Source organism: Porites lutea, chromosome 6, assembly GCF_958299795.1.
Source record: "Porites lutea chromosome 6, jaPorLute2.1, whole genome shotgun sequence".
Taxonomy (NCBI): Eukaryota; Metazoa; Cnidaria; class Anthozoa; order Scleractinia; family Poritidae; genus Porites; species Porites lutea.
In genome coordinates, this window is record NC_133206.1 from 5,850,921 (window position 1) to 5,872,939 (window position 22,019).

General features: G+C 40.0%; 2 protein-coding genes across 2 annotated transcripts in view; both read right to left on the reverse strand.

Moving 5' to 3' along the window:
• Positions 1 to 219: 219 nt before the first annotated feature.
• LOC140941807 (uncharacterized) lies at positions 220 to 2,767 on the reverse strand. The gene is made up of 2 exons (XM_073390820.1): positions 1,031 to 2,767; positions 220 to 563 (listed from the first exon to the last, which is right to left on the reverse strand). Exons 1-2 carry the CDS (start codon positions 2,724 to 2,726, stop codon positions 220 to 222), a joined length of 2,040 nt encoding a protein of 679 aa, XP_073246921.1. The 5' UTR covers positions 2,727 to 2,767.
• A 2,072-nt stretch (positions 2,768 to 4,839) lies between these two features.
• The window catches only part of LOC140941808 (polycystin-1-like), a 38,470-nt gene continuing 21,290 nt past the window's right edge, over positions 4,840 to 22,019 (reverse strand). The window contains 13 exon segments of the mRNA XM_073390821.1: positions 4,840 to 7,368; positions 8,112 to 8,277; positions 9,063 to 9,297; positions 10,282 to 11,582; positions 12,346 to 12,576; positions 12,982 to 13,578; positions 14,474 to 14,722; positions 14,831 to 14,838; positions 16,929 to 17,051; positions 18,071 to 18,182; positions 19,819 to 19,954; positions 20,219 to 20,415; positions 21,270 to 21,586. Coding sequence (XP_073246922.1) covers positions 5,204 to 7,368; positions 8,112 to 8,277; positions 9,063 to 9,297; positions 10,282 to 11,582; positions 12,346 to 12,576; positions 12,982 to 13,578; positions 14,474 to 14,722; positions 14,831 to 14,838; positions 16,929 to 17,051; positions 18,071 to 18,182; positions 19,819 to 19,954; positions 20,219 to 20,415; positions 21,270 to 21,586 — 5,837 coding nt within the window. The 3' untranslated portion in view covers positions 4,840 to 5,203.

The window sequence follows — 22,019 nt, forward strand, 5'->3', positions numbered from 1 at the left end:
TAAACGCTGCAAAAAATGTTTAAAATGTGCATAACATGAGATTTGCGACAGCGTACTTGGAAAATTTATACCCTAATGAGTGTCTTCGTCATCCGGCAATTTAACGTTTTTTCCAAGGCTTGTAGGTGAGGTGCATACAACAACAGACGACGCATGTATGCACCCAAGAGTACAGCTGTTTAGAGATCGGGAAATATCAGCTACAGAGTATACTATGATTTACAAAAAGCTCTTCTTAGTTAAAAATGCCATGAAATGATTACCTTTGCCGTGCTTGATATTAAATGTTATTGCCTCGCGACAGCCAGTTTTTTCCGTTTCGACAACGTAGATTCCATAGTGCCTCCAGTCCAATGAGCTAATGACAAGAGTTTCTGAAATCTTGTTATCTTTAAGGCCTCGTTCGAATGCCATTTCCTGGTCTTCAGGAACTTCTGGTATTATTTGTGCCTCGTACGTCCATGTTGTTCTTAAACCACGTTCTGTTTCTACAGACAGGGAGATTTCATCACCAGGCAAAGCGAATATCTGAGACGGTGACTTTGGGATGAGATGCGGTTGAGCTATGAATCGAGGTCCAAAATAAATTAGAAACACCTTTTTCTACCTCTACTACTGCAAGCGTTGTAATACAGCGGATAAATATGTTTTTTTTCTTAAATGCGCTGCATAACAACAAGTATTTAACTGTTTTGTATTTAATTGGCCTTATAAAAGGTAGCCATAATTCTTACAAGCCAGACATGAAGGAAATTATAGATCAGATCAGAAAAAATGAAGAAATGTTGAAGAAAAACAGTTTTTCATAGTAATTTCAAACACTTTAAAGTCCACAAAAAGCTATACTTCGATTTGTATTTTCTGTCGGTGTTTGACATGTGGTCAAAACACCATGTTTCGTTTTCCAAAAATCACTTGAAGTTTTATGTATCATCGCGAAAACCAGTGCAAGGTTTTGTAAAAATATGGTGATCCCAGAAGATGAGGCTAGCAGTGTATCCAGTAAAACTAGTTCCTCAAAAAAACTTACTTTTTACAATGAATAAACCTGCGGTTGCTGATTTTCCCGACATGGAGTCTCCTTCCACGTATACCCAAGTTTCTCTCTCCAATGCCTTAATAGTCAATTTTTTCAAATCTTTGGAGAGTTCAAACAATGGGTGCTCAGGTGATATATCCTGATTAACACTGGTTCTTGAATATCCAAACTTCCACTTGATACTGTTATCGTCGACATTAAAACCTCCAGAAACGAGAATACTCAAGCTTCCACTCTGTCCCTTACAAAGTTCTACGATGTTTGGCCTAAACGATAAACTCATTGGGTCGCGTATGTCTAGTCTGAAGTTGGCTTTGTAAGTAATTTGCTGAATTCTGGGATTTCCTTCTGCGAATGTGTATTGAATAAAATATTTTCCATTCATTTTTTTGCGAACTACACCGAAATGTAGGGTACTAAGCTTGTCTGGTGGCCTTCGGCCTTTCACAACAAAATTTTTAGCAAACTTAGCCAAGCGCGGATCTTCAGAACCAACACTGAAGCCGTTCGTCAAGTGGATTCCAAAAGTGCCAAAAAATATGTACAGTCTTTGACCGTCAAACAGTGTTATTTCAACGGCCTCCGAGTTAGATTCTTTGAGGTATGGCATTCCAGTAGTGTCGAAAAACAGAAACCAAACTTGTCTGACCGTACACTGAGGTATCCTACATTCAACAAGCTCCAGTCTACTATCACTCATGGACTTTATGTGAGGCTCATCTGCCTTATTTTTTGAGACAAAACAGTGCGGCGTCGGCTTGCCCTTTCTCGGACGACAAAGATTTGATTCGAATCCTTTTCCGGTCATACACAGACGTGGTCGTCCATTATCGTCCTCTTTAAGAGTGGTGAGGGTTCGTCCGTTGTATTTTGGGAACTTCTGCCTCCACTTGGACACAGGATCAACGTAGTCATAAATATCTAAGATCTCATTTCCGTTTCCATACATACAATCGGAGCATTCTTGTACGCGACAGAATTGTTTCTTATTGGTCGAAGTGGCAATACACCAAGGGCTGTGTTCGTTGGTTGGATTCCTACAGTACCGTTGCTCCTTTTTCAAGTCTACGTTACGAAAATCAACAGAGATGAAGATCATATTCCAATAATGGCATACCACAGGCAGGTTACTTTGAGCGAGGTACGTATTACCTCTGTACTCTCGACCATCGCCAGAGTAACAATCCGTGTTAAACACCCACTTAAAATGATCGCATGTGTCATCGAAACCCCTCGGCTGGTTAAAGGTGCAAAACTTCGGATCTGTTGGGTATCCTAGTGGCGAGTGCAACCTTGTTACCACCCAAATAATTTGAAATTGTGGTCTCCCCCTTAACATCGCCTCGCAGGAGACAACTAACATCTCAGTTGCCATGGGGAAGCCGCCTTTGCCAATCTTTAGCGTAGACTGGTGCTCCTTGATTTCGCCATCCAAAATGAGGCTGGCCGATTCAGTATACGGTCCACCACTTACTTTGTTTATAAGCTCCCACCTAAACTGCGTGAAGCCGGGGATAAAACAGTCCAAAGTTCCATTGTCCACAGTACCTATGAACTCAACATGCCTTATTGCTACAGTTACGTCTGAGTAATATCCATTGATAACTTCTATCTCTTTGTCAAATAAAAGTGGACGAACTACAGATAGTGAAAGATATAGTGGCAAGAAGATAGCGCTTAGCTTCATCCTAGTTTATCTGTCAAGAAAAAGCTTCGAGTGCCAAGTAAAAAAAATAAATCTAAACACTCTTGATCAAAACAAATGATAAAGAAGAAAAGTTGAAGGTGCGCGCGCCAAATAATAATGATTGTTACTGTGACGTGAGACAGCGCGAGGAGATAAAGCACATCCTTGAATAGAACACTTACACCGCTCGGGTTGAGACTTGAGTCTCCTCATGATGATCTTTGATTAAGCGCGCCTATCTTTGACTCAAAACAACGTGTGTTTCCAGGATCTCTACAAGAAATATAAGGCCAGAATTGACCAGAAATAACAAGGCTACTTCAATGTAATTAATTCAACTTCATTAGATATAAATTTAACGTTTATTAAGTCAAAACCATGTTCCCTACAGACCATGATCTAAAGAAGCCATCGCCCAGAGATGTACTTTGCCCAGTTCTTCAGCGGGTTTACAAATAGCGAACTAAAGTAGACCACGTATTTTTCATCAAGACTAATTTATAAGAAGTATAAACTTAAAGTAAATGGACAAAGACTTTTCTTGACGATTAGATATGGATAGGATAGCAACCCTATCTATCTAGCCTCCCTATGCCTCAAATAGACAACTTATGGATAAAAAAAAATTGCAGAGGTGTAGGGTGCGCTTACTTTTTCTTTGTGCTGTATTTTAACTGGTAGAGTCCACCAAATTATTTAATCAACCTAGTCGTAAAAAGGCTGAGTAGTGCCAAGGACGAGGCACAAGAATTATTTCAAAAGTTACAAATAAAAAAATGAATTTCGAAAGCTAACAAGCTAAGCTAACGGATTTTCAAAACATAATTGTTCACAAATGCAATTCCGTTGTGTTCAGAGTTTATACCTTCTTGTAACGTTTAGAGTGGTAACATTTGTTTCACTCAATTTGGCTGCAGTTCCCTCTGTTTGAATTTTGATAACTGCTAATTTACAATTAAAAGGAAAAAACGTCTCCGGCTAAACCCTCAGACGTCTCAGTAGCCTTACGCTCGCGCCTTTTTTCACACGGAAAATAACAAGTAAATTGAAAATAGTTTAAATTCTTCCAAAGTTTTATTTGTGATTTAAAATTGTACAAGGTATGCTGCCATTTTAAACTTCTTTAAAGTATCGAACATGTTAACTAGTTCTTCGTTCAATTTGTATTAGTCAATTAAACGTATCCAAGGGTGCAAGGTGCAATTTATTTTGCAAGAGATGCATGAATTAAAATCAATTCCGTGGCGAGTATGGTAGAAAGACGAGTATGGTACTAAGTTTATAAACGGAACTTAAACTGGTAGTGATCAAACGAACTACCGTATTTATTCGAATAAGTGCCCAACCTCGAATTAGCGCCCACCTCAAATAAGCGTACATCCTAAAGGCAGAAAAAGTTAATAAGCGCCCACCCCCTCCTCCTCCCAATCAAACTCAAATAAGCGCTCACCCCCACCTCACCCACTTTAGTGAATAAATTCTAATAAGAGACTTCCCCGAGGACGGAGTTTTCTTGCTGAAAATGGTGAAAATTTAATAAGCGCCCAGCCTCGAATAAGCGCCCACCTCGAATAAGCGCCCACTCTCCAGGTCCAAAAATTTAATAAGCGCCCAGGGCGGTTAATCGAATAAATACGGTATATAGCGTCAGGTGTACAAGTTTGTTCTCTACTGCTACATAACTACCAATCTCTCCTTTATTTTTTTCTTTTTGACCTACATTCTAATGGCGCTTTTTCGTCGCGTACCGTTTACTTACCGGGCTTTTCTGGGTTTATAATAGTTTTGCAACAAGTGTTTAAAGCAAAACAGATAACCGGAGAAACCATCAGTTACAAAGACTTTAAAAAGAATGTAAGGCACGCTGTTTCGAATTTTAGTGGAAGAAGAGAAGCAGATGACGAGAAACTCCTGCGAACAACCTGCCCGTGTTAAATGCGTGGTACTTTTTAAGCGACGTAAGGAGTCGCACAAGGCGAATGATTACCGTTTTCTCACATTTTTTTCGCTGTAAGTCAAACCAAAAACGTAATATATGAAGCAAAAATATATAATGCGACAACACTCTGTTAAATAAATACAAATCGATCTACTTTCTTGAAAGGGGGATAACGTTATCCACTGAATAAATCTTAATCCTATGGATAGCGGATTTGGCTTTCCTAATACTTATCCGCTGGATAGTGATTTATCCAGTGGATAGGGCTATCTAACTTTTGAGCAACCGGTGCCTGGTCGACTCAATAACTTGACATAGTGATAAGGGGACTTGGTGATGCATATTTGAAAGAGACATGGTTATATATTTAAAGATTTGAACTTGCTAAGTGTACTGAACGTTATGTGCATAAGCCAATCTAGCCTCCAAGCAAACGTCTTTTGAGATGACGTGTACACGCAGGCGAAAGCTTATCGCACGCGTATTTTGTTTTATAAGATAGAGTTGAAAATATTAAACATTAACATTAGAAACTACTTTAAGCCTCACTGTCGAATTGTATCGATGAACTGTCGCTACCAGCTTCTTCGACAAAAATAGAGGTACAATTATCTACAATCCCCACATGCATGAGATGATGAGCAGGGACACCAGCAACGTGAATACTTGACATATTACTTGGGAGTGGTGTCGACGTTTTAATGGAAAAATCATTTCTCTCTTCTTGAAAATTGTCATTCATGGTCCCACCAAGTTCCGAGCCGAAGGTTTCGATGCTTCCTATACTTTGACTTTCTGTGACTGAAGGTGAGAGCCTGGCAGCTCTGGAAGATGCTGTGTAGTTGTAGTTATCTGTACTTAAAGAGGTAATGGGCTGTATTTGCCCTTCCCTTTTCACTTCACTGTGCCCCTCTGCTTCTTGGCGGTGCTCTTCCCCCTGCCCTTCCTTGTTTTCATAATCTTCTTCAATCTCATCCATCAGTTCTTCTTCTTCCTCTTCTTTATCGCTTCCAGGTTCTTCACATTTACTTTCACTGGCATACTCATTCACCGTGATGAGCTTCGCTTTCATTACATCTTCATCAGAATCTTGGTCTTCCGTCTCCGAATCCTCAGACTCTTCGTTATCTGACATTCCGGAAGAACTTGCACCGATCTGTGATGACTGCCGTCGCAACCTAGACGCAACAAGCATTCTGCATAACTCGTTCTCGGAATAATTTTCCACAATTTTGTTCATTGCCTCCACACCATCGCACAAGTCGCTTTCCATGATATCATCATCTGCGTTTAACACCATCGACATCACCATGCTCTTCTTCGCTGACCACGAGTCCCGTTCAAACCATTTTATCTGTCGCACGTCTTCTGCACACAAGTTTCGCATAAAGAACATCGTTGTGTCCGCCTTTTCTTCTATGCTTTGCACTTTCTTTTCCAATTCGCTCTTTGGCCAGCTGTACTCAGGTCGAATGGGCGGCTCAACAAACAATCCCATGAAGGCCTTAATACGGTTACCCATAAACTGTAAGATTTCATAGTCGTTGGATTGTTTCACAGCATCTGCACGAACATCAGTGAAACATTCGCAGAGAATTCCAATGAAAACGTTTATGATTATAAACTGAAAAGTTATCATAAAGGTAAAAAAGACGGCTGGCCCAATGAAGCGGTTGACGTATACTAAATCATAAAACTCAAAGTTTCCAAGTACCATTGACATCATGGAGACCATGCATCGTATTATCGTACGGTAATCTTCAAGTACAGGCCCAAACACCAGAAATACCAGGAAGCAGTAAGCCAAGAAAATGACGAGGAACATGACCATGAAACTCCCCAGCTTGATTGCGCTTGCTTTTATTGTAGCAGATAAGACTGAAATTTTCCTGTTAAACCTTAACAGTCGCAAAAATTTTAGATTTAATAGTAAAACGACCAGCGCAATTGCGATGTTCACACCTTCATTCAGTAGTACAACGTATTGAAAGCTGACGAATTTTGAACGATTTTCGCGAACCTTGTTGATGGCCGAGTCGAGGAACACTAAGCGCATAAAATATAGAACCACAGATGTTAGACAAAGGCATGTCAGAGAAATGTCAACAATGTTCCATACGTTTTTCCAAAACGCTTTTCTTTCCTTCCACAGTTTCTTCCCGTCTCGTAAAACCCATCGGAAAAACAGAAAAGCAAAAATTACCTCACATGCCATCAAAGCGGCTGAAAAATTTCCAATGTACCTGTAAACTCTAATGCCTTGGATATTAACAAAGGTCTCCCCACCGCCAGTAGGTAACTCTTCGTACAATAACGTTACCACGCAAAGGAGATTGACGTAGACATTATATATACTTAATTCGGTGAAAAGGGCTCTCGTGTATCTATCAACCCAGCCATTTTCTTTTAGGTTTATCAGCTGCTCCTGTGCATTGACGTTATCTGGACCAAGTTCGACAATGAAACCTCCTCCTCGATAGGAAGCAATTTTCCCCATATAAGGACAACTGCTGGCTTCCATCACGCTTTGATAATGCCATGGTGATGTGAAACGCTCATTGTCTGCAATTTCGTCAGTCTGGTTAACGATTGACAAATGAGCCCACCCTTCAATGAAGTCGCTTCTTTCCTCTTCTGCCCAAGAATAAAAGTCATTGCATTCTTTTATGTACATGGAAAAAGCCTCTGGAACGTGGCACGTATCTGAGAAAGAAATAAAATTGTTTTTTTTTTTTCATATTTTGTAAGCAAACATTAGTATGAATCTGTAAGGGCTTGTTTACGGGATATCGAAATGAACTGTCATTGGGAACGATTTCACTCCATGTTCCCGTTCAAGCCATTCCGGAATGAGTTCATCCCGGTTTCCATTCAGAATAAAATCCTCATTTTGGTACGAAAATTCACTCTGCTATCGTAAAGCCCTGTTAGGGCTTTTAGGGATGAGGGATAACAGGACAAATAATTTAAGGGATAAGGGATAATTGACAAAATAGTTTTTTTTGTATAAGGGATAAGTAAAACGTTTAAGTGATAATGAAATAACGTCATGGTGCTACAATAATTATTATTGGTTCGCACTTTTTCACTTTTGCTATGTTTTTTTTCTTTATCCCTGACCCCCTTTGCAGTACTACCAACCTCACTCTGGAATGAAACTCTTACTGGAATGAAGGTCATTCGGGTATCATATAAACAGCCCCTAACCAAAGGTCACTCGACGACTCCGGCTATATTTTCCTTGGTAAAAGCCAAAAAACGTTCAATTGTAACTGTTAACACATCTTAAGACTAAAAGACTAAAACAGCAACAAGGGTTACTTAAAAGAAACAAAAAAAAAAACAGAAACGTTACTGTAAAAAACAGGAATAATTGGCATTAGTGAGGTACTTTAGATAATGATAGAAAGAATATAAATTATATGAATGTAACTAAGTCAATTAACCTTTCTTAATTCTTAGTTGTCGAATGCGACCAATGCCCAAGACGTTAGAGGCTTGTCCGTTGTCCATAATCCCTACATATGGGTACTCTTCCCATGTGCTCGAGGGGAACAGGTTTGGAATTAAGCGGTCAATTGACCACTTCCAAAACCAATTTTTTGAATTTAACTGAAACAGATAAGAGATATGCGTTATAAGACCTTTTCATGTGAGGTAGGTGTATAGGTAAGGAAGAGTCTCGTTAACAGCCGAGGATAGATCCATGTATAAAACAGATTCATTTGCCTAACTAAGCCATTCTACGTCCTTCCAAGAAATTGCCTTTCATTACCGATGATCTGTTACAACATCAGCATAATTTCGTGCAACGCTAGATTCACCGATTTGTTCACATTTACACGTTTCTGATTTTTACTCTTTTGTAAGAGTCACCTTTTGAGACTGGTTGCCTATTGCTATAGCCCAGAACGACGCAGCAAATACAGGAACTGTAAGCGCACTCCAAAGGCCAAGTTAAGGTGGCTGGAAGTTTTCAAGTTTCGCTTTAACTACTTAAAAAATAATTAAAGTCAGTGTATAGTTTTGTCTCTGACGAGAGTGCCTGCATTCCGAAAGACACTTATGCCGTGAATTGACAAACTAGGTATTATAAGTAATTGCCGCAAAAGACAATAACTTTCTTGGCGATGTTTTTCTAACAGGGAGTTTCAGTTTGCGATTATCAGCAATTGAATTCAAAATTCTTGCTGTTATTTCAACCTAAAAACAGGCAAAAAAACATGCGAAAATAAAGTTTCGTTCTCATCCTAGGTAACTGTAGCTGTGCTGGTCGAGTTTTCTTTGCGGATAGGGGGAAAACATTAATTTTAAAATAGCTTAAACCCGCAAAAGTGAAGTAACAAAACCTTAGATTATCACATCCAATTCGAATTCCAGAAACGCATTTGCCTTACCATGTCAAACGGTATATGCTTTGGACCACTATCCACCAAGATATTCTTAACCTCATTATTCATGTTGAAAGCCCTTTGGTCGTGGTTACCGTAGGCAACTATAAGCACTACGCAAACAACCAGGATATGAGTAATAATCTCCTTGATTATAGCCTTCATCTCACACTGTTTCAATCTTAATTTTCTGGCAGCTTCCAATTTCTTCGCGGTCGGTGGTTTATTATCAAGGCCTAACCTGAAAACGTAAGAAATGATTATTTATCCTAAAAACTCCTCTTTGAATTTAAGGTTGGTGGTTGTAAGTTTTGGTAACAGCTTATTTAACTAGCTAGGGCACGATAACAGTTATCAGAATAAAGCTACAAATACTTGCCTTAATTTCTAAAGAAGGGTTTCTATCATTTTCTCATTTGCTAGTAACAATACAACCCAAAGTATAAACAGCTGTTACTATTCATTCAAAATATTTCCCTAATTCTGATTGGCTAAAAGCACACGCATTATTCACCATAACCAGTTACTGATGACCAAATTTGGAAGAATTTTGTGTTTAACGAGGAAATGACGTCAAAAATGCAGCTCGCCACAGGTTAAGGCACCCTTACAGAGTAGATCAGGGGACGAGGTTGAGTTGTTTTGTTTGTGAAAACAAAAATGGCCGACACTTCACTGGTTTCAAGAGTAAGAACTACATCTGGAACCAGGCGAAATAATAGCTAAAAACATAGCAAAAACAGCAAGAAGACAACTCGGAGGGCGACATCTGCAAAACTGGACAAACCTAAACGTACACTATCGAAGGTGAACTTTCCATCGATGCACGTAAGGATGTTTTAGCTATGTTTTTAAGCTAGGAATTATTTTGAATGAATAGCCTCGTTCATTAATTGCTAATTATTCAGTACTGAAATGAACCATTGGGCCCCCTGATCTCACTGGCTTCTCGCAGGAAAACTAGGGTTGCTTATTCAGATAAGAGTGGTCAATCTTTGGGATCGGAGCGCTTATTAACAATTTTTGCTTTAGCTGGCGGAAATTTGGAAAACCTACGGAAGGAAATCTGCAAGCACTAGCAGTTTGAGATAACTGGACTTGGCCTAACGGGGAAAGAAGATTTTCCTGATAGAGGGCTGGGGACGGTGCTTTGTCCCCTGGAGCCCTCATTTGCTTTTTACTTGTGTACAAGGATTCGGGAGAGGGAGCGTGCTCGAAGCCATACGATGTTGGTTACCTTTCAGCATTGTCCTTCTCCGGCTTATCAGTCGTCATTAACTCTTCTTCTGCTTTCAATGAAGGGTCCGGGACACTGTCTTGTTCCTGTTCTTCTTCTTTGTTAGGGTCTTTGATGATCAACGCAAAGAAAGCTGCAACAAGAAGCACTTTGAATGGCTGAATAACTAAAATGGATTGGAAAAATGACACCAACATAGATGTTAGCCACTTCAGGGACTTCTCATTCCCAAACATAAGACCATAAAAGATACAAAATGTTCCAGCGACAAGCGAAGATAAAATAACAAGCATGTAAGCAATGTATATACACCAGTGGGGAAACAGAAATCGCTTCTTTGCTTTATTCTGAGCCTCCTCTGATTCATCGTCCCGCTTGAAAAATGTCCAGATATTCCTCCAGCTAGAGCTAGCGTTCTTCTTACTGCCCTCCTCTTCCACCTTACCAACTTCTTGAGACCTCTCACGTGCGATACTACTGCTGGAGGAAGGCCTTGTTGTCTCTTCTATCTCTTCATATCTTTTGGACTTGCTTTTGACCTCTTTTGGTTTTAACTTGCGAAAAATCGTAACGATGATCATATTTACTGGCAATACCACAAAGCTACTCTGTACTCCAATCATAATCTGTCGTACACTGAAAATAAAAGGACCTATGTTTATTGATTGGCTGGCACTTGAACTATCATCTGCACCAACTTGATAGAACATTAAATTGGCCAGCATCGTGGTAAGTATCAAAGAAAGGCAACAAGAGAGACGTTGCACACGAGTGAATGTGCTCTTAGGAGGGCGTGTGAACACTGACAGCCACAGATGTCCATCGAGGAGGTTTTTTCTTGTTGCGTTTGCAAACAAGATATTAAATTTTGTGAGGTCTTCCTTTGATGCCAAATAAAGCCTACGATCAACAGCACCATCGTCTTCCTCGACAGCAAGCCATCGGTCGCAGACAAACCACCATTTTGCATCCGTTTGTAGATCACGAATGAGAACCCGAAATAAATACCAGGCCGGATGTTTTCCAGAGTTGTTGTGCCAAACATGGATCTCCTTTATTTCTCCAAGAGACTGCGGCATGGTTAGCAGAAACTGGTCTATTTCTCCTCTTCCGAATTTCGGGCGCTTCGGGTCTTTTAACATGAGGGGTTGACTGTCGCCTAAACTGCCAATCAATTGAATAAACACATCAGCGGTGGTTCTTCTTCTTTGCTTGAAGCCAGTCTGCAGTGTAATTTCGTAGGCGTAGGTGTCACGAGGATCATTCGACAATAACGGGGTTACACCAACCTGTAATAAAACAACCAGAAATTAAATTTTAATTTCTCTTATTGCTCAATACGTGACTTCAGGCTCAGACAAAAATAAAAAATCAATATTCAGAAAGTTGCATTTTATGCAAGCTTTTCACGCTGCATGGAGAATTTTTTACATCCTCTTTAGGACCCTCGGACTTGTCGAATATTCTACCCGAGGTTTCTCTCCTGCACGGCTTTTAGCGTTTACAAAGTCGTTCGCTTGGCTTGTCTGTCGCGTTGAGAAACCTCTGCAGCAAGACGCTTGTGGTTTCCGTTGAGCATGTTCCTGAGACGCCTCCAAAATCTTGGAGGTAGACACGTGATTAACAGGTTTTAAAACCGGTTTTAACCAGTTGAACAACTCACGTGCATTAGTTTTGGACCGATGGCTGTGCAAACCGGAGCCCGCGTGAGACTTCCTCCTGCGACTCGCGTTTCAACAAAGCGTTTAGCCTGCGTCGCAAGCGTTTTCGTTTGGTTTGGGAGTAAAGAAAGACCGAGGAACGGGATTTTCGGTCTTGGCCGAGCGAGAAATGGAACGAGAGCCAAAAAATGAAAGAGGGGGAGTTCAAGGGGCGTAAACAAACCAACTACGCTACAGACAAGCCACGCGAACGACTTCGTAAACGCTAAAAGCAATGCAAGAGAGAAACCTCTGCTCGTAGGGTACGGATATTCGGGTGTTGTTCACATAAATTACTTTAATTTGATTCCTCTCTCAAAAATGAAAAAAAAAATTAAAAAACTTAAGACACCTTTTCCAAGTCCTTTATATCTCGCCATCGTGCCCAAATCACGCCGACAAAATACAAACCAAATATGGTGAGAACTGTTGCAAATACCACAGGATTCGATGAAAGGTCGCTAAATGCCTCAAAGACAGCGTCAAAGTCGATTGGATTTGGAGCAACGAAGAAGCCGCCACCAAAATTCGTCAAGTGCGTGCAGCGACACACTGTCATGTCGAAAGTAGTCTCAGGGCCAACCTTTGGTAAACAACAGTTAACAAAACATTGACCTAGTGTGCTTGAATTCTTAACTAAATCAGAGGATTGGAATCTTCATCTTAGCCTAAAAGACTAAGGCAAGCAAGCAAGACGAGGGCGTCTGCCAAAACTAATGTTAGCAACACTTTCTTTTCTGATCTGTTCACAAAGTAACAAATAAGGAAAAATAAAGCCGGTAAGTAAAATTCGAAATGTTTGGATTTAGATTAGATGGGACGAGTCCTATCCTAGTGTAGTTTTTCTTTAAATTCCAAATTCCTTTTTTGGGGGGATTTTGCTAAAGAAACACTCTCCTAGATATAGATACAATAATAAATATATTTTCACATGATAATGACCACATGGGGCTTGTAATAATGCGGCCTGTTTAATCACGAAGTTTACCTCACAACCATGTGCTTTCCACTTCTCCTCATCTTCGTCCCAAAAATTGCAACTTGAAATAAAAGAAAACAAAGTGTACCCCAGCTCTGCACATTCTTCACTTTCCCCTGGAATATCCTCATCTTCCACGTACAAACCCAAATAGAAAATTCCAGACTTTTTGGGTAGACTACCCAGTTCCAAATTAGACACAGATAAGGAAAATCCTTCTTTCCAGTCCAAAACACCAGGAACAATATCCATGGTCCAGTTAAAGTCGAACTGCTCAGTTGTTGGCCGTTCATCTTGTCGAAGGAACACCCTGAACTTTTGTGTGCAATTCACTGCCAAAGGATGGATCATGCCGTGAATCGAGCGGCTGTGGTCTTGAACAGTGATTTTGTGCGTTTTAATCTTTCCTCTCTCTATGGTAAAATTTTGAGGCTTTGGCGGTTCACCCGCTTTTTGGCGAGGAATAGTTATGTAGATGGGTTCACTCAGATTTGCTACACGGATAGGATTTCCATGGCAGTCTATAAACTGGAGTCCAAGGCAGTTGCTTTCTACTTCAGATGAGGAATCATCCCAAATAAAAGGGTTATCTTTGGAATTTAACCCCTAAAAATACAGAAAATATTGACCATTCTTTCATTTGGTTTCCACTTTAAAATCAGTTAAAATCTATTCAACAAAATGCGAAACAAATTACTATTTCTGACAAACCCGTGCCACTTTTAATACCCGGGGATTTTATGTAAACTGTCAATCATGAGCAACACGCGCGAACCTAAATTCCTGTGCGATTTTAGACTCTTTACTTAAATGGAAAATAGAACTAATAATCCTCAACGGACAATAATGTCTCTCTCACTCTTCCAAGCACTGTTATGCACATAAGGTGAAGGATGATGTCATATCGTGTAGTAAAAAGTGAAGAAATAAGGTCCGTATTCCTTTTTCTAATGCCTCCCATTTACTTCAAGGATCAAATAATGCTCTAACCAGGCAGATCAGTCTTCACAATTTCACTCACTGTTCACTGTGGCAGGATTAGCTCAGTCAGTAGAGCCCTTTATGACGGTAGAGCGGGATGTCATGTTCGTCGATTCCCGAGGCCGGACCAATAGTCAGGGTCTTAAAAGGGCTTAAAATATCTGAGAAATGGAGGTGCTACCTTCGCCCTTGAGGCGGTTAGACTTTTGTGTGGCTCTGATGACAAAGTAAAAGGCGGCCCCGTCTCCATTTGGAGACGTAAAAATAGTGCTCCCCATAAGACCTTTTCATGCTAAATACTCAAAATACTCAAAAGTGCATTTTTTTTTTCAGATCTAAGTTGAAGACGACCAACCTTAATTTTTGACAGATTGCGGTAAGAGGGAACGTTTCCAAAATATCTTTCAAGAGTCCATAACATTAACTTAGACGTCAAACAAATAGGGCACATTAGCAACAATTCTGTGAAAAATTTCTTCTTTAACCAAAGCATTTTTTAAGCCCTATTTTTGAGTTTTACCTTAGCTAGGATGTAACAATCTTCTTCATCCCAACTTTCCAAAATTTCCTCCATATTCGACAAAACAAATGATCCCCCAACGAAGGAGATAGAAGACCCTGAGAGGCGTTCGACGTGCATTTTCATGACTAATGCGGACAACCGTTCACCTTCGATCACTTGAGGTTCCTGGCCTGTCGCTAGGTCACCTGATAGTGCGTCTAGTACGTCATGGAAAACTTTCATGGCGGTCTTGGTTGTGTTGCGAGCCTTGAAAATTTTGAAAAAACAAAAAGAAACAAGATGAAAATATGATGAAAGATTCACTAAAACTGCCAAATGCTTGCAGTGCTTTCAGTTATTTCCCCAAAAAACTACATTTTTTTCTTCATGAATAAATTTTTTCATTATTAGCACATAAGTTATCTGTTCTTTGTACGTTTTCGGACGAATATGTTTTAAGGCGGGTGGTAGATTCTCATATTTTGTTTTTGCCTCAAGTTGAAAGCTTAGGACTTTACGATAGATACTTGCAAATGCCCCGGTCCCATTTTCTTCATGTATAATTCTATTGTTGCTGGCGAACCTTTGTGGGCCAGCAGACTCTTCTCTACAATAGCAGGAAAAAGCCAAAATTTGTCGGATGTAAGATCAGAAGCATGCGCAGACGATTGGTTTTCTTATTATCCGGGGTATTCACTCTTGTGCCATGACATTACGTAAAACGCACGCAGATGAAATCGAGAGACTTCTAGTAAATTTCCAGGGTGTAAGCAGATTACAAACGAGGTGAGTGTTTAGTAATTGATTCTTTCATTTTCTTCATGTCTTTATTTGCTTGTGGAAGGGCATTAAGGTCTTGACCCAGAGCGTTTTAGTGACGAATCTCGTCTCGGATGACGAGAGACTTTATATACAGCTATTTCGAGAAATCAATGCCAGCTGTGGCTGCAAAATTCTTTACTTACATTTTTGTTACTTTCAGATGTCTCTTCAGCGACCTTTAATTAAAAATGGAGTTAAGAATTGGTAAGAGGTTTCTTTCTTTCTTGTTGATTGATTATTCATTTGCTAATGATTAGCTTATGGCAAGTTCTTCAAAGGGTAACCGCCACAGCGTACTGCCAGTTATTGCCGGCCTAACAGACCTCCCTTCTACAACCACGCCCTACTCCTCTCGAACAGGAGTATGGGTTCTTATAGGGTCCCTTAGACGTGAGAGGCAAGGAGACAAGGTCCATGGCTTAACGTCAATGACCTACTACGCAATCATCTGAACTGAGACAGATAAAATACCAGATATTATCATAGTCCCTAGTTTGTGGACCAACAGGGATTTGAACCTGTTGTTTCTCTTGTCGTAAATGGAAATTTTAGTAATAATAATAATAATAATAATAATAATAATAATAATTCCTTTATTTACCCTCGGCAGTATTTATAGCAGTTATGCTAGTGGGGCCGAGCAAATAAATGAAACAAATGATTCAAATCAAACATAACGGGGTTAAGAATCCCAAATGGCCTGAGGCAAACCAGCTGGCTATTTACAAGCGTGGCCAAGGATTTGAACTCGTGACTATCGTGAACAAATGCAGCTAGCGGTCAGAGCGGGACTTGAATTCGGGGCCTCCGAATTGCAAGTCCAGAGCTCTAACCACTCAGCCACTCTGCAGGGTCGCCCAGGGTTTTTGGGTATACGGTATACAGGGGCTTTTTAAATCGGGTATACGGTATATTGCAACTTAAATACAGGTATTCGGTATATTACTTTCGTTCAATTTCAGGTATAAAGTATACCTGGGTATAATTTTGAGTATATTTGGATGAATTTTGGGTATTTTTGGGTATTTTGGCGAATTTTTTTCGGGTATACTGGTATACCACTACCCCCCCCCTCCCCCCCCCCCCCCCCCCCCCCCCCGCCGACCCTGACTCTGCTTCCTAGTTCCATCAACGGGTGGTAACAAGCAACCTTAGACTTCAAAAACTCTTCAGAAGATCCTCGCTGATCCCAGCAAAACTGTATTTTGAGGTGCTACCAACTCTATTCCAACATTTCTGTTTCTCAGGAATTAATTAGTATAATTATTATCATTATTATTATATTTTTCATAATGGTTATAATTACCCCATTGTTGATTGCGCCACTCGGCTGTTTGGCATTATAATTTTCATTGATATCGTTTTTGTTATTGTTGCTACTGCTACTTGCCGTTTGGGCTATGAAATGAATAAATCTTTCCGACGAGAAGAAAATTGTTTTAGAACTACACAAAAACCCAATGCAAAAATGGCTGCTGGATTAATATTATATTGTTAAATAAGATTGGCCTGACTAGCCTCCTTCTTCCGTACAAATTCAAATTCAAAAGAATACATTATCTCAAACTAGGCTGGTCAGGCTGATTCTAATTTAAACAAAAAAAATATCAATCTAGCAGCCATTTTTGCATTGGGTACATAAAGATCAAACTTACATTTAGAGAAGTTTGTGTCGTTTCTTGTGATTGGTCGGCATTTTGCGTTTGTTCTTGTAAAAGCATTGCACGCTTGGCATCTCTCTCTTTTCTATAATTTGACGCACCGAACAAGTTACCTATTAGAAGAGACAAAAATCAGTCACAACACATTTCTCTTATTATTTTGGTTACTTCATTGCTATAAAACATGCACACTTTCTAGTTAAAGGCATGACAATTATTGGGAAGAAGTGAAATACCATCGAGGCATTGAGTAACGAGTTCGGATTTCAAGGTTTTAAGCCTACGCGAAAGACCTCAAAGTCATGTAGGTAGCTGCATATCCTTTAAAATTTGATCACAATTTCATCTTTTCAATTCCATAGAATTGTATAAAAGTTCACAAACGTTTACCTCTGCGATTTTATGACAGGAGAACTTTGCTTCTTGACTGGGTTTTGGTGATAGATCATTTGCGATATTCACTACTTTCAAATAGACCATAATGCACCTTGTTTACCCCCTCCCCCCCCCCCCCCCACACCCAAATTTGCATAACCATTGTTTCCAATTTCTCCGGGGTATTACAGTCGTCCCAAGAGAAATCCAAGACAATGGTTGTGCAAAATTTTGGGGGGTAAACAAGGTGCATTATGGTCTATGCGAATATGTGAATAATAAAATTCATACCTTGCTCCGAGACCTGGGGGAACAAATCAAAAGAAATCATCTTGAGGCTCAGCAATATGAATAATACATTTCTTTTGTTTTATTCCCCCAAGCCTAGGAGCCAAGTGTGAATTTTAATATATCGAAAATGGCCACTTTTATAAAATTGCCCATATTACATTGCGGTCTTTTTTTCGTATGCTTTCCGCGATCCGACACGTTCACTGAAGCAGATAATTAATTTTTTTTTCTCTTTGATAGTAACATTGAGGTTGTATTGATATTGATATTGATATTGACAGTGAGGTTAAAATTCATTCTAGCAACGCCAGGTAAAACCTCACATCGCACAGCTTTGAAGAACAAAGTTCAAAATGAAGAGTATTTTAAGTAAGTACTCAAAGCTATACTACATTTTAGGAACACTTTCTACTTAAAGCGAGGAAGTATTAAACGTTTTTTTGTTATAAGGTATGGCATAAAGTACCTAGGTTTCCCATTACTCCAACACCCACAGATTCAATTAAGTCAGAAGACTGGCCATTCTCCTTTGCCGAAAAAATCGATACAGCGTTTGAAAGTACGTCAAGCATTTTCGACTGCAATGAGAAAAAAAAGTTACGAAATAAGTTAAGATTAGAGCTTTAAAGTCGTTCTCATGGGATATTCAAGGCATATTTGCTCCTATCCCTGATCGGTTTCCCGCTTGCCTTTCCACTGCTGGCCCGTAGAACTAAGGTCGTTCTGGGCGATCGGACGGATTGTTCCCACACTGTCAGAAGACCACCGCTTAAAATAATCCTGCTTATGCAGATTTTAAAGTTTACTTATCTCATCTCTATTTGTTTGTAACTGACTTAAACTACGTATATTTTCCAATACGTTCCAGTCATCTGCTTCCGAATAAATCTATTTAAAAGGCATGGCCCTACATATATAATTACAAACATTTGTTATTCAAATGCAGTGAAATCATCATAACCATCTTTTCGACGGTCATGCCTTGGAACGGACCTGGACCCTTTGCAAGAAGTATCACTAGAGTTATTCCAAATGGAGCTTCCAATTGAGGGATGGAAAGTCCGATACCTTCCTATTTAAACGGAACTAAGACCAGTTTCCTCCGCTTTGGCATTAAGAAAAGTGAGACATTCTCAGTTATATCCGAACGTAAGCGTTCTGCTAAAAATTGCATGATTGCACTATGCCATTAACATCATGTGAATGCGAAAAAATTGCAAGCGCATTGCGCCTCCTTAACAACTTCATGAGAGCATAGATGGGTAAAAGCCCCATCAAGCCTAGCCTAGCGCTTCTCCACATCCATTAAGATACAACAAGAAAACCTACAGTAACTGTTCCAGTTCAGTACTGTTACCATTAAGTTGACAAAAAGAACAAGGAACGTCGTAATAATTGCGCTCTCAAACACAAACGACAAGAGAGTGTGGGACTACAAAGGGTCTTTATTGCTTAGACAAACAAGAGCGTTGTAAACCGATAGGAACCGAGGTGAAAAGATAAAACTCCTACGCCTTATTAGAGGGAAGGAGATAGGGCGACAGTTTTTTATTCTACATGAGATTTCCAAGGTTAATACAACTGGAGCTTTTTGGTCCTTTTAAAGAGCCTACGGGCCTAGTGCAGTCTGGTATGCTTTTTACTTTCGACAAGATAGATATGAAAAGAGCGTCTTTATCGGTCCTTCTTTCCCTACTTAGGGAACTTTCTTTGTGTTAGAACCTTTGTTTTAGAACTGACCGGCCAGACCATTCCAGTCATAATGAGAATTTCACTTTTAATCAAAACTATCAAGCCAGATCGGTGAAATCCTTGCTTAAAAGCATACACGAAGGAGATGGTGTATTTCAACAAAAACTCTTGCAAAAAAGCATTTTCCATTGTCAAAATAACTGGTCCGCAGCTATGTTCCGGCCGGTCAGTTCTAACTTTTGGAAAGCGCCTTTGGTGTTTCAAGGGATGCTGGACTAGTGCTTAGTACTCATTACTTCCTTCCTTCCTTGCGGCAATAACTTGAAACCGCATAAACTAGCCTCCCCCTTCCCATCACCAGCACCTGGTTTTGAGCGTTAAGGCCTACAGAGTGGGGCTGTAAACATTTGAGACTGTTGTATGTTCGAAAAGATTTTTTAGAGTGTGAGCTTGATTGTCATTGGACCATTTTACTACGTTTTTTTTAACATTCCCCTTTGCAGATAAAAGTTCCATATTCACCTGCGAAGATGGTGACAATTCTTCCACGTTATCAGTGGCAACTGCCATTGCTTCTAACAAAACTCCTGCCGTTTCTAAAGATTCTGGTTCTACTGCAGCAAGAGCTCCGAGCATGTATTCTCTCATCTGCAAAAGAAAGAGGTAGTTTGATTAAAAACGGGACATTGTGACGTTATGAACAGAACAAACACTGGTTTACCCGCAAAGCATTGTTCAGAGTTTTTAGGCTCATATGTAGACAGGAAATCATAATATTTATAAGAAAAGGCAAGCATTGCCATAAGTTTACCAGCTTTCAGTTTGCTTGAATTATAGATGTACCTTCATACGGGACTTTTTTGCATCACTGTCTTCTAAATTTTCGCCGCCACTCCCGCCATTGTCGCTATCACTGTTGTCCGCGCTGTCGCCGCCAAGATCACCACTGCCTTTGTCCAACATTTCCTGTGCGGCCAAGATGTCAAGCGCTGACGACGAGGACCTTACGAGCTGCGCAATACCTTGAGTATTCCCAGAAATCAGCATATTTGTTAGTAAACCGTCTTTAGAAGTCAGTACATCAGTCAGTTCTTCTGTGCTTATCACTGATTCGGTCACCTAAGTAGAGATTCAACGGATTCAACACTGTGATATCAATCACGAAAGTGAATCAACTAATCTAGTCGGAAACCCTTAAGAATAAAGCACAACTGTCGTATTCATGTGAAGCCGTCAAGCCATTCTGCTCATAATTTTTAAAAGACAAAAATCCAGATCTTTGCAATTAATTACCACTTTTTTTATTATATGGCTGCTATCTGCCAGCAGGCAAGATGAAGAGGATCTTGAGTTCTGACTTGGATACCCTAACCGGCAAGATCAGCCTATCTTGCCTGTTCGAGATTTTCCGCGATTGTTCCGCGAGAAAGAGTTATCTAGGCCATGTAATTTTTCTTTTCTTTGTTCAAGGTTGTTCGGTAAAGATGGCAGGATATTACTTTTGTTCCCTTTTGACATCACGGTCCATAAAACCCAAACATAGAATATTTAGAAATATCCAGTCATCTTAGCCTCACGCTTGGTCGAAAGAGCATACATCTTCATGCAGTCGTATAACGTAAATCCCCCATGAAGCCCCCCCCCCCCCCCCTCACCTCTCACTCCAATAAGCCCACTCCCTGTAATAACACCCCCCTTTTTTTCAAGAGACGAAAGTGAATAAGTCCCGCCTCCCCTTCCCTAATTATTCTTCACTAATATATGATGATAGACTGTATTAATCAATCAAGACTGCAAAACGTAGTGTGGCCTGATCTGGGATGGTATGTTTGCCGACTGTAAATTCGGATATGATTCTGATCCTTGGCTGCATGACCTCCACTCTTCTTGTACTTGAGCTTTTCCACTTTGTATTCTAGCTTTTTTTTACGGAGAACTGATACCATATTTACGGTATATAGAAATCTACTTACCGAAACGGTGACCTCTTCCTCGCCAAAACTGTGATACTTATCGACAATCCTCACCGTTAACGTGTAGGTATAGTTATTAAGAGGATCCCCCATTGGTAACAATATTGGGGACAACGTCGGTTCATTATAGTGCAGTAAGAGTTGATATCCATGGTACACTTGGTAACGAACATAGCCATCTTCATCTCGCCAGCCTTCACACTCGATATAAAAGAAAGTTTTCAGCATTTCTCCCGTTGTAGGAGAGATTGAGCAGTTTCCATTTTTAGGTGGAGTGTTTGTCAACAAGGTATAGTCACTGCGGCCTTCTGCACCATCTGTAAACAGTACAGGAAAATCAGCACAGGAAAAGACACAAAACAAAATTGATTTTAAGGAACTACCCTTGAAGAAATCAGAGGCGCTAACATAACGAAATCTTTTTACCCGTTTTGTCGCGATCTTATGAGGGTATGAGAACAACTTTCCTGTACTCAATGATAGTTTTTGATACGCAACTACGTAAGATCAGCAAATGACCTTCTGGGCAGCTTTATGAGGAGCCGAGATAAGTAGAGGGCGACTGACTTAAAAGTCTTTCCTGAAGACCACTTGAATAAACAGAACTCACTTTTAACATATACAGTTTTGAAAAGAAAAAATACTAATTTATTTAAGTTTTCCTGGTAATTACTGAAGGATCCCGGTTTCTCCTACCAGAGAACCTGGACTGTCCATTTCTACGTGCTCATCTGAGCCAGTCGAAGGGCT

Coding starts and splice junctions, on each gene's coding strand:
- LOC140941807 (XM_073390820.1), bottom strand. CDS start 2,726: ATGAAGCTAAGCGCTATCTTCTTGCCACTATATCTTTCACTATCTGTA. Junction 564..1,030: donor AGGTTTATTCATTGTAAAAA/GTAAGTTTTTTT, acceptor CTCGATTCATAG/CTCAACCGCATCTCATCCCA.